Source organism: Anastrepha ludens, chromosome 3 (assembly GCF_028408465.1).
Source record: "Anastrepha ludens isolate Willacy chromosome 3, idAnaLude1.1, whole genome shotgun sequence".
NCBI lineage: Eukaryota > Metazoa > Arthropoda > Insecta > Diptera > Tephritidae > Anastrepha > Anastrepha ludens.
This window is the reverse complement of record NC_071499.1, coordinates 71,257,633-71,269,863: the sequence shown is the minus strand read 5'-3', so window position 1 is coordinate 71,269,863 and position 12,231 is coordinate 71,257,633. Positions and strand designations below refer to the sequence as shown.

General features: G+C 40.2%; 1 protein-coding gene across 1 annotated transcript in view; it reads left to right on the top strand.

Moving 5' to 3' along the window:
- Positions 1-7,427, top strand: part of LOC128858193 (uncharacterized) — an 80,401-nt gene extending 72,974 nt beyond the window's left edge. The window contains exons 2-5 of the mRNA XM_054094250.1: positions 660-912; positions 4,578-4,688; positions 6,574-6,726; positions 6,802-7,427. Coding sequence (XP_053950225.1) covers positions 670-912; positions 4,578-4,688; positions 6,574-6,726; positions 6,802-6,918 — 624 coding nt within the window. The 5' untranslated portion in view covers positions 660-669 and the 3' untranslated portion in view covers positions 6,919-7,427. The remainder of the gene's footprint in view (positions 1-659; positions 913-4,577; positions 4,689-6,573; positions 6,727-6,801) is intronic.
- Positions 7,428-12,231: the final 4,804 nt, after the last annotated feature.

Here is a 12,231-nt window from a genome sequence, read left to right as displayed (position 1 = left end):
TGCAAACTTTAACTTGAGAACCCCTTTACAAACACGCCAACTTTTTCATTTTGTATGCCTACCTACAGCATTGGTTTTTGCATGTTGCAAGTTTTAGCCAGCTTATTGCCATGGCTTTACATGTGCAAAGGGCAATATGACCAAGCGCAATGTCGTTCGGTGATAGTCAATTACTCGTACATAAACATAAATCTTCTGTTTATTCTGCTAGTTCCCGCACCCCCTCATGCTGCCTTAATCTGCATTGCCACTTACGTATGCATGTCAAATGCTAAAATAATGAGCCGCTCACGAAGGCGCATAATGCGCGAAAATAGCTTAGATTTTGAGCCAACCGCGCTGCTTTATGGAAAATTACACGGACAACGGGACTATCCCTGATAAACAAGCCCCACACAATGTACGCACGCACCGTAGCATCATGCCACATTAACTTTATCTAGCTTCTGATCAAGTGTTGTTGTTGGTTATTTGCTAACAATTTCGTTGTTAACGTTACAGTGTTGCCTTACGCATTATTTGGCTTGCCATTTACATAATGATTTTATTGATTAAATTCCTATTTTGCTTTGGACAACGAAGTACTGATTGTTGTTGTTGTTGAATTCACTCTTATTAAAAGTAATATCATAAATGTGTTTGCTATTGTCTTATTGCAGTATTTCTTGAATGCAGTCAAACAAAATGTCATCCCGTACAGTGTTTGGAGTCTGTCTTCTCTTAGTCTTCTTGACGACCATCGTACACTTCCCACAATTGGCTGAAGGGTTTGAGGATATTTCCTTTGATGATCATGAGACGAGCAAGATGAACATAGTAGCGCCAGAGGATGTTCCGAAATCACGCACGAAACGTGGCATATTTTGGGACTTCTTTCAGAAAATGGTGACTACGAAGAATCTAATTGTTGATGTAAGTAATAAAGAAATGATTTAATTTTATTAAAGAAATGCAAAGAAAATTACTACGGTAAAAAAATTGTATTTAATTCAAGTATGAGTAAATGTGAGCCATATTTTTGGAATAAAAAATAAAAAATTAATTTAAATATTTTCAGGTTTCACCATTTTTATTCAAATACGACTTTCAACCATTATATGTGAAGAATGCCATCATTTAAATGTCCACCACCCGCCAAACAGGCTAGTTATGAATGCCTAATTGCTGAAAAAGTCGAGATATCCATGTTGAAGGTTGTTTATCAACACTTTGCTACGTCCAGTTTTTGGCCTGCCAGTCCTTCTCCTATCCTCGACAGAACCAGTTTCTTGAAATTTTTTTAACTACCTTTGAATTATCGACTCTTTCGAACGATTATTGCTACCAAAAAAATTACGAATTTTACGATGTGTTGTTCTTAAAGGGTCATTAGGGTCACGTGAAAAGCTCGGAACATTTTTCCCCATTGTTTTGACGATATAATTGGTATTGTTAGAATTATCCCAATTACATAATTTTTTTTCTTCGTGCTTCTTCTTTAGAGCGGTATTATATAAATGTTCCAAACAGTTTTCTAACTAATCTTCAGTTCGTGGGCAATGATATACCTCCTTGATTAAAAAGCTCCCGGAATATATTCAGAAAATTCAAAATACAAGTTTATTCCGCACTAGTGATGATGGCGATATCATCTGTAATACGCTCATGCCAGCCTTTGATCCAGCTCTCGAAACATTTCTGGAACTTTGTTTTCGGTATATCTATCAGATCTGCCTTTGATTCTCCCTTTAACTTGGCTATTCGGCTGTTAAAACGCGCCTCTCGTAGTGGAATCAAACAGAAATAAATCGCAGGGAGTCATATCAGGGAAATTCGATGGCAGTTGGATGGTATTCGTTTCGATCTTGGTCGGATAATGATGATTTTGTCTGCGAGTTATTTTCCCCCAAATCGTTTCTTTTTTACGAAATTGCTTCACGTAAACATCTCATGCCCAAACAATAATGCCCAAATAACATTCCTTGTTAAGTCTGTGACCTTCTGGCAAAAAATCGTCGTGTACAATTCTCCTGTAATCCATAAAAACCGAGCGCATCGCTTTCTTTTTTGACTGAAAATAAGGTTTTTTTTATTTTTTACTGTTTGTGTCAGACAGGCTTGCAAGTACAGCACTCAAATCGAATTAAGTCCATTCTACTCCACTTGGGTACCCTTTTTAATTTTCTTTAAATCTACTCGACCTCCGAAGAAATCTGAGTAGATCTTGTAGTGCCAAGGACCCGAGGTGGTCGCTTCTTAACACATTAGTGCCAAAGACCTCAAGCCTTATTCAAGCGAAGGCTGGGCAGACGCACAGAAAGTGGTCCGTCGTCTCGTCCTCCTCTCCACATGCTGAGCAGAGTGCACTGTCTGAGATGCCCACCTTTTCCATGTGCTTTGCCTAAGGAAGTGGCCCGTAATCAGTCCAACCAGCTGCCTTCAGCCCCCTCTGCTTAGTAGTAACAGGAGGAACTGCGACAGTCAGTCGGACATGACAGGTAACATCAGTTTTGTCCATCTGCAGCCTCTCTCAGCCTGTCAAGCTCGCTTGTGGGTTAGAGTAACCAGTTTGGAAACCGTGGCTTTGATGGCTGCAGAAGGGAGTGGCAGAACGGGCTCATTCTGGGCCCATTCTGGTTAAAGAGTCAGAGATCTCGTTACCCGCGATACCCACGTGTCCCGGGACCCATGTTAGCATCAGGCTATTATGTCTACCGACATAGTTCAGCCTGGATTTACAGGACTCGACTTCCCTTGAAGTGGCTGGGGGGCTGTCTAAGGCCATGAGGGCAGTTTTGCTGTCGCTGATGATACATATAGATCTGCCTTTCCATCTGCTTTCCACAACAAAGTTTATTGCTTCTTGAACAGCATACAACTCCGCTTGAAACACAGGCGCATGCATTCCAAGAGCAAAGTGCAGTTTTGTCACGCTAGATTCCCCGTAGATCCCAGAGCCGGAGCCGTGCTCGGCCTGGAGCCATCCGTGAAAATGCGAAAACGGTGTTTCCCGGGCTCATTTTCTGAGTTTGACCACAGTAGAGCCACTGGCAACACCAGACTGTATCTCTTGTCAATCACGACTCTGGATGGCATGGAGTCAAGGAGCATGGCGAGGAAAGTTGGATCGAAGTCCATGGCTACTCTGTTGTCCAATGCCGGACAGGGGCCGTACAGTTTACTATCGAGGATTACTCCAAGATATTTAATTTCTTTTAGCTTAGGCAGAATGAGTCCATCAAGCTTTCTCCTTCAGGTGAAGATGACAATGCAAGTCTTGGTGGGGGTTTGCCGATAGCCTATTTGCACAGGACCAAGTGGCAATCATATCCAGAGTTGTCTGCACTTTCTTACAGATGTTCATAAGTGAAGGGCCTCCTGTTCCGAAACAGCAACGTCGTCCGTCGTTTTTTGGTCTTAGTTTATTCGGAGTTCTCTCTCTCTCTTGCCTGATATCTCGTCATCACCAATAGCGTCTTTAATGAATGTTCCGTCCGATTCAGCTTTGGAAATCATGTCTTTGGCGGTCCCTTGTTTGCATGAAATTCTGATCTTTTGGGACCAACTTTTGAATCAAAGTACACCTGTGTTCACATTAATAGCAGCTGAACATCATTCAAAGTTTTGACTATTTATTTATGTTTTGAGTAATAACCGTTTAAAGTTATCCATATAATTTAATTTAAGGTATAGTCATTGAATTTCTGTGTGATGAAGCGCAAAGTTGTTTTGTGGCTGCCTTATATATTTTGTCCATAGAAAAATGTCGGCCACTAGTTATATAAAAATGCTCAACACCGAACTTCAGCGAATATTGAACCATTTTAAACTGATATTGTACAATATAATGGGTTACAAAAACTGCATACCTTAGGAGTTTGTTTGCCAACCTCAATAACTGGACTGACTTAACAAAATTTTCTATTTGACACTATTCGAAACTGTGCGGAAGTCCTCTTCTGTTAGCTCCTCCAGGATACCTGCCGTTTTCTATTTCAAAGCTTCAACGGACTCAAGTCATGATCCGCTTAAAGCAGGAAGAAAGCATTTAGAAAATACGGCGCGCAAGATACGGCTACTAAGTCGGATACTCTAAAATAGGGATGCTGTACTTGCCTCATTATCACTTGACAGACGACGATACGAAATAAACCAGCAAGTTGCTTTAGCAAAAACCCCAGGCTTATTCACTCCCAAATCGGGTAATTTTCTCTGTACTCTTTCGCGGAGTTCAGTAAGAAAGTGCAGACCAATAGATCCCAACAATTCATTTCCCTGTTGCTCCACTTAACCTTTTTGCACCGGAACCAAACAAAAATTTAACAAATTTATGTGAATCCTTCATTCGCATTCATGGTATCTAAACAACAGGCACTGCATGCGAAAGAGAAGACTTCACGGTTAACAGCTGTCAGCCGCTAGCCATGCGTACTTATTTGATAGCAGCGCCAGTCTCATTCGTTAATAGCCACATTTCGTAGTCTTTAAATATTTTTTTCTTCCTGATCTCTGCTATAATCTTCTAATCGAACTTTTTATCGACGCTAAATTAAATGGTTTTTCTGTAGTTTAACGGTGATTCTTTTTTTTTATTACAGCAATACGTTGATACCAGAGATACATTGAGCGATGTTTACAATATGCTAAACGAAGGATTCAGTGATCCAGCTCCTCGGAAATCCACATTACGACCACCTACAAGTACAAAGGTAAGTTAGAAAGTATTTTTTCTGCAACGAAGCTCATATACAGCACTCGTAAATCATTTTGTACGGCACCTCTGAAATCCGAGGGGAATAAGTGGTCACAGAATTTCAACAAAAATGTTAAGTTTCGAAAATGTTCATCAGTCCTACTTCTATCCTCGACAGGACAAGTTTTTTGATATTTTTTCACCAACCTTTGAATTGTCGGCTCATTTGGTTGATTATCTCCACCAAAGAAATCACGAATTTTGCGATATATTGACTTCGATTCTTGATCGCCCATTTTCTTAATAAGTTTCATTAATTTTAACGCGTTTTCTTGGTGTAAATTTTACCTCGCTAAAATTTATTTGAAAGGGTCAAAGACGGCACAAAGAAAGCACAGTCTAGGAATTATTCACTACTGATATCCAGGCGTCACTTTTGAAGTACCTTTTAGAATTGGGCAGGATTTTTGTATCGCGTTTAAAAATAAAGTTCAAAACTGTCAAAACGAAAAGTTAAAAAAATAAAAATCATTCAATAAATTTGCAGAAAATAAACTCTGTAATATTGTATATCAAATATATCATTTTATTTTCAAGCCAATCGCTTAGGATTTGGTTGAGTGATGAGTTTATTTGACTTGGAAATTGTTGTTTCGGGAAAAACGCGCTAAAGTTATAATAGCGTGCAGTACACATGTGATTGAGAGGGGCTGCACTAAAATTTAAAATAGATTCACATATATTTATGTTTTTATTGTAAGAAATGAGGCTGCATCCGTAAGTCTTTTTAGGCTAAGTATTTAGATATTTTCGTTGGCGGCCGCTATAGGCGAATGGGTTAGTGCGTGACTACCATTTGGAAGACGTAGGTTCGAAACTTTGTGAAACACCAAAATGAAGAAAAAGTTGTTTCTAATAGCAGTCGCCCCTGTGCAGGCAATGGCAAACCTGCGAGTGTATTTCTGCCATGGAAAAGCTCCTGATAAAAATATTTGTCGTTCGGAGTCGGCAAAAAACTGTAAGTCCCTCCATTTGTAGAACAAAATCAATACGCACGCCACAAATAGGATAAGGAGCTCGGCCTAACACCCAAATAGGGCCAATTAAGCGCCTTTTAAGCCAAAAATAAACACATTTTTGACGTGATAATGTCTTATAATTCGATGTAGCCGGCTGCACGCACCAAAAAATGCGTCGTCATCTTGCTCATGCGTCGTTGCCTTGCTTGAACTGCAAGCGAGAACCCGGAACGAACGACAAAGAGGCACAATCGGCGCCCGCGTTCGGCAACGTTCGACATCTGGCTCTCTCCTTCTTTAGTGAGCATATATATGTATGTATATGCGCATATGTATGTAGGTATATAAATTCACATATTTGTATTTGCATATGTCTTCTTCCTGTGTGCATGGTAATGAACCATTTCTCTGTTGAGAATAGGACGATGATATGTAAATTAGAAAATGAAAGGGAGTGTCTCGAGTAAAAAGTGTCTTCAAAAAGGCAAATCGATGATGGTGCCTCTTAGTGTTGTTGACTTATTAACGTCTGATGCACAATCGAAATTGAAGATATCTTTCATGAATTTGCTAAATGTTTCGTCATTTTTCACGTTTGTGTAAATGTAACTTGACCTATTTCATTGCAATTCCATTATCTCCTCCTTTATATCCATACAAAATATCTATCAAACAAATAAAATTAAAATTTTCTTTCTGAAAAATGCAACCATTCCATCAGTATTTTCTTATGACGGTGCCACGTTAAACTATCGTCAGTAAACCGACTTTACAGACAACCTCTTTTTTTAATTTCCTTTTAATTTCTGCAATGATGTAATCTCTCTAAGCACATCAGCGCTAACTTTTTAATTTCTTTTATAAACTGTATTATTTTATTAGAAAACGAGTGATGAGGATCAGTCTGGCAGCGGCGAGATGTCCACTACAACTGAGCCTTATAGAATTTCACGCTACGAATTGGGACGTATTTTGGGACGAAACTTTCGAGGATTGCAGCGTTTAACAAAAATCGAATTTCAAGATGCTTTTAATGTAAGTCAAATATCTGCTGCAAAAGTTGTATTCATTGCTACATCTATGAACTTATTTTTATTTATCTGTGCGCAGCAATCACACTACAACATACAAGAATACAAAGAAGAAGCACGCAAGCAATTCGCCAATAGTGTGGGCGTGGAGAAGGTAAACCAAATAAAAGGACTCAAAGCGGCGCTGAGTGGTTGAGCTGAAGACGAACATATTTATAAATATATATAGTATACAGAGATGTATTTGTATGTATATATAGAAACATATACGTTTGTAAATAAATTACATCGTGTATGCATAAGTCGCAGAAGCTGTTATGTACATAGACTTGTATTTACTTAATTATAATTTTATATTTCACCAACGCAGAAGCTACGTAAACTTCTATAAAAACTATGTAATTTTTAGTTGTATATTATGTGTATAGATATACTTGTGTATATAGGTATAAGAAGTATTTTTTGTACATACTTTGTTAAAATGTAATATGAAGATGATATGAAAGAGAGACATGTTCTCCACTCAAATGCTCGCCACAAAATGTAATTTTTTTATGCCAATTAACACATACGAGTATATATGCAAGTATCAGCATTGTAAATATATATATATTTTGTAGTCATAACCATTTGTACGTTTATGTAAACAATTTTATATTTTACTATTTTATACTTTAGGTTACAATATTTAGGTGCCAATTGTCATCGCTGTGATAAGATTTTTTCATTAAATGCCAATCGATTAAAAGTTTGAATATTTTCTTGCCAGAGTTACAAAGATTTAGTCTCTCTTAATAACACTGGCTAAACTGTGCCGGTCAGCGTCAAGCCAAACTATTCCTAAGTCTCATCAAAGGAATATCTGACAAGCTACTCTCACTAAGCAGAGTAGATCTGCGTCTTTTAGCAGGATATCTTACAGGTCACTGCAGCCTGAGGTATCCTCTAAATAATATTGGTCTATGTGAGACCAATGTCTGACGCTTTTGTGAAATGGACATAGAAAGCTCAAAACATGTGCTTTGTGAATGTCCTGCGTTGGGCAGATAGAGACTTCATCACCTTGGTGGTATCGTAGTATCTCCATGCAATCTTTGGAACAACAAACCCAAAACTGTGCTAAAATTTTTAAAAAGCCTAAAACTCTAGGGTTACAAAATAGGCCTTTCACAATAGGTCAGCAGTGGTCGCAGTGCGTAATGGCCTTCTAATAATAATAATAATATATGTATATAAGTAGATATAGGTGTGGCGCAGAAGCGTGAACGATAACAATACTCAATGAAGCGTTGCTTGGAGTGTTTAAGAGAAAGATTCTGCGTAAGATTTTTGGGCCTTTGCAAGTTGGCAACGTCGAATATAGATACAAACGCTTCGGCTCTCAAAGTATGCGATGCGGTACCAGCTGGTGGTAGCAGAGGAAGAGTTAGGCCTTTTCTGCATTGGAAAGATCAGGTGAAGATGGACGACTGGCACGCTTTGTTAAACTCGGCCAAAAACGCGTAAGCGGTTCTCGCGCCAATTAAGAAGAAGAATTCCTTTAACTCCTTTTTGAAGCATAGGGCGTCAAAGGCAATGTAGTTGACGATTCGTGACAAGTCCAATATCAGTCAACTAGGTTGCTAGCCTATAGTAATAGATTTCTATCAGCACCTCCAAGTAGGTGTTTTGCTTGTTTTGGTCCCATTTTTTGCCTACACTGCATGTCTGCCGAATACTTCCCGATCCGCCACCGGGTGGGAGACAAGCAATTAATTCGATACCAGTTAAGAAGAAACTCGAAAAACCCGATATGGTCTGGATTTGCAGCCACACAGATTTTCAAGATAACGAGCACGGGTATTCGCCCGATAAAATGTGAATTTCACTCTCTCAATACCTCTCCCTCCCCTTACTACTAAAGAAACCGTTTAACTCAATACTTAAACTTAACTCTTAGTCCTGGGTCTTCGTTTTGCGGAGACCAACTAAATTTAGTACATACACATCCTTGATAGAACTTCCACTGGCACCACTTTACCCTCCTCACTAACAAAAGTTATTTTATTTATTTTTATAAAATTTATATAACGCAAATGTACCTATTAATGTAAATATGACCCTTTGTTCTTCCCTGGAACCATAGGAAATATTGTAATAATAATAATTATATAAATGCTTAAAACCGCAGCAGTGGCTAGGAGGCCTTCAACCGGTACTATTAAAATATATTTTTAAAAGAAAAAAAGAAATGGATCTACACAAAGCTACGTAAATTTTGCGGGACACAGGGCGCATCAAATGATAGAAAAGGTTTTTTTCCAATAGCGATCGTCCCTCGACAGCTGAAGGCATTTCTGCCATGAAAAATATCTCCATTTAGAAATCACGACACACATTAAAACTTAGAGAAGGAGCTCGACCAAACCACCATTTCAAATGGCTCCGGCTAACTTTGTTCTCTTTAGAAAACTCAAAATAACTACATCGGAATATCCGCTTTCAGTGGATTGAAGACATAAGGGGAGGTTCTGTAATCCACTAACGAGTGAGTTTCTGTGCATTTGCCAGAAAATTTCAATGAAATTCGATTTGCAGTGGCTTACAGTACCTGATTTCTCTACCCGCGCTTGCTTTTACTTAGATTAAAATAATAAAATAATACCGTAATTGAAAAAGGAAAACTGCACAATTTCTTTCTTAAAAAGTGCTACGCAGATGAAGTTCTATGTGGTTGTGCGCTAGCTCAAACACACTTTGGTACGACAGAAGCTGGACGCTTAAAGGGATGATGGGGATCTCCCGCCATTCAATTTTCTAAACGCAGAGCGGCGCTCACCGATGGGTGATCGGAACTTATGCGGAGAAACTTGGCCTTCCCTATTGCTGAGGCTGTGGAAATCCTACAGATAAAGAGACTGTTTGACACTTTCTATACAAATGACTGGGATTGGCGGCTAAGCGCTCGAGGTTCCATAGTTTGCCTTTTGGGGATAGCCTGAGACAATTCTCCAGCCTATATTCCTTTTCTCTCCTCTACTACCATATGTCAACACACTTGATGGTTTTTATTCCTTTAAGTTTTGTAATTTTGCGCAAGTAGTGGTCTACATTATATCAAAATGACACGCTAGAGCTACTTGCGTGATACTCTTAACTTGGTACTGTAATTTCCTCTAGCTGCGCATTTTTTCCTTAATTTGAAAGTAAGGTGTTTGTACTTTTATACTTCTGTGTTTTAAAGCCTCCGAAAATCATATTCTAATACATTTTCTAGGAAAATTTGTACGTACTAAATCTGATGTGCTGAGAACTTTACAAAATAGCCAATATAAAAATTCAGCCTTGTAGTTTACCACTGCATATCATAATTTCAAACATCAAAACAAATTAATTGTCTAACTTGATTTTTGACAGACGCCAAGCTCAATAATTATTTTCGAATTTCAAATTCGAATTACCGACCCCAAAATACTATAAGTCAGAAGTTGTAATCAAATAAAAAAAGTCGCCTAGATCTCACTTCAGTTTCATATTTAACGATCTCGAAAATCACTTGCTTTACTGGGCTCTTTATTATATTGCATGTGGGCATATTTTACCTCTGTAAGTATTCTAAGGATGCCGCCTATAGAGCCACGCTGCGATCGGGCGCAACGCGAGCCATGTGGGATCGCTACAGAGAGCTGAAAAAGGAAGAGAGACGTATTATCCGAAAGAAGAAACGAGAGGCCGAAATACGTGAGTGCGAAGAGCTTGAGATGCTGGCCAACAGGAAAAACGCCCGAAAATTCTACCAGAAAGTTCGGCGGCTTACAGAAGGTTTTAAGACCGGGGCGTTTTCCTGTAAGAACAAAGACGGCGAACTGGTGACTGACGTACAGAGCAATCTTAAATTATGGAGGGAACACTTCTCGAACTTATTAAACAGTGACAGCTGCGCATGTCACCGAGAAAGTGAAGATCCCGATACCCCCAATCGTTGACGACGGAATTGTCGTTCCGCTGCCCGACCATGACGAGGTGAGAATAGCGATAACGCGGCTAAAGAACAACAAAGCCGCGGGCGCCGACGGACTGCCGGCTGAGCTATTCAAACATGGCGGCGAGGAGCTGGTAAGGTGCATGCATCAGCTCCTATGCAAAATATGGTCGGATGAAAGCATGCCTGCCGATTGGAATTTAAGTGTGCTCTGCCCAATCCATAAGAAGGGCGATCCTGCAATTTGTGCCAATTACCGCGGGATTAGTCTTCTAAATATCGCCTATAAGGTTCTAGCGAGCGTATTGTGTGAAAGGCTGAAGCCCACCGTCAACCAACTGATTGGACCTTATCAGTGTGGCTTCAGACCTGGAAAGTCTACCATCGACCAAATATTCTCAATACGCCAAATCTTGGAAAAGACCCATGAAAGGAGAATCGACACACACCATCTTTTCGTCGACTTCAAAGCTGCATTCGACAGTACGGAAAGGAGTTACCTGTATGCCGCGATGTCTGAATTTGGTATCCCCGCAAAACTAGTACGGCTATGTAAGATGACGTTGCTCAACACCAGCAGCGCCGTCAGAATTGGGAAGGACCTCTCCGAGCCGTTTGATACCAAACGAGGTTTCAGACAGGGTGACTCCCTGTCGTGTGACTTCTTTAACCTGATGTGGGAGAGCATCGTACGAGCCGCAGAACTTAATCGCTCAGGCACAACTTTTTATAAGAGCGTACAATTGCTGGCGTATGCCGATGATATTGACATCATCGGCCTTAACAACCGCGCTGTTAGTTCTGCCTTCTCCAAACTGGACAAAAAGGCAAAGCGAATGGGTCTGGAGGTGAACGAGGACAAAACGAAGTACCTCCTGTCTTCAAACAAACAGTCGGCGCACTCGCGTATCGGCACCCACGTCACTGTAGACAGTTATAATTTCGGGGTTGTAAAAGACTTCGTCTATTTAGGAACCAGCATTAACACCGATAACAATGTCAGCCTTGAAATCCAACGTAGAATCTCTCTTGCCAACAAGTGCTACTTTGGACTAAGTAGGCAACTGAGCAGTAAAGTCCTCTCTCGACGAACAAAACTAACACTCTACAAGACTCTCATCATGCCCGTTCTAACGTATGGCGCAGAAGCTTGGACGATGACAACATCCGATGAAGCGACGCTTGGAGTGTTCGAGAGAAAGATTCTGCGTAAGATTTTTGGACCTTTGCACGTTGGCAATGGCGAATATCGCAGACGATGGAACGATGAGCTGTATGAGCTTTACGACGACATAGACATAGCGCAGGGAATAAAGATCCAGCGGCTACGTTGGCTGGGTCATGTCGTCCGAATGGATACAAACGCTCCGGCTTTGAAAGTATTCGATGCGGTACCAGCTGGTGGTAGCAGAGGAAGGAGGCGGCCTCCTCTGCGTTGGAAAGATCAGGTGGAGAAGGACTTGGCTTCACTTGGTGTGTCCAACTGGCGCCGGTTAGCACGAGAAAGAAACGACTGGCGCGCTTTGCTAAACTCGGCCAAAATCGCGT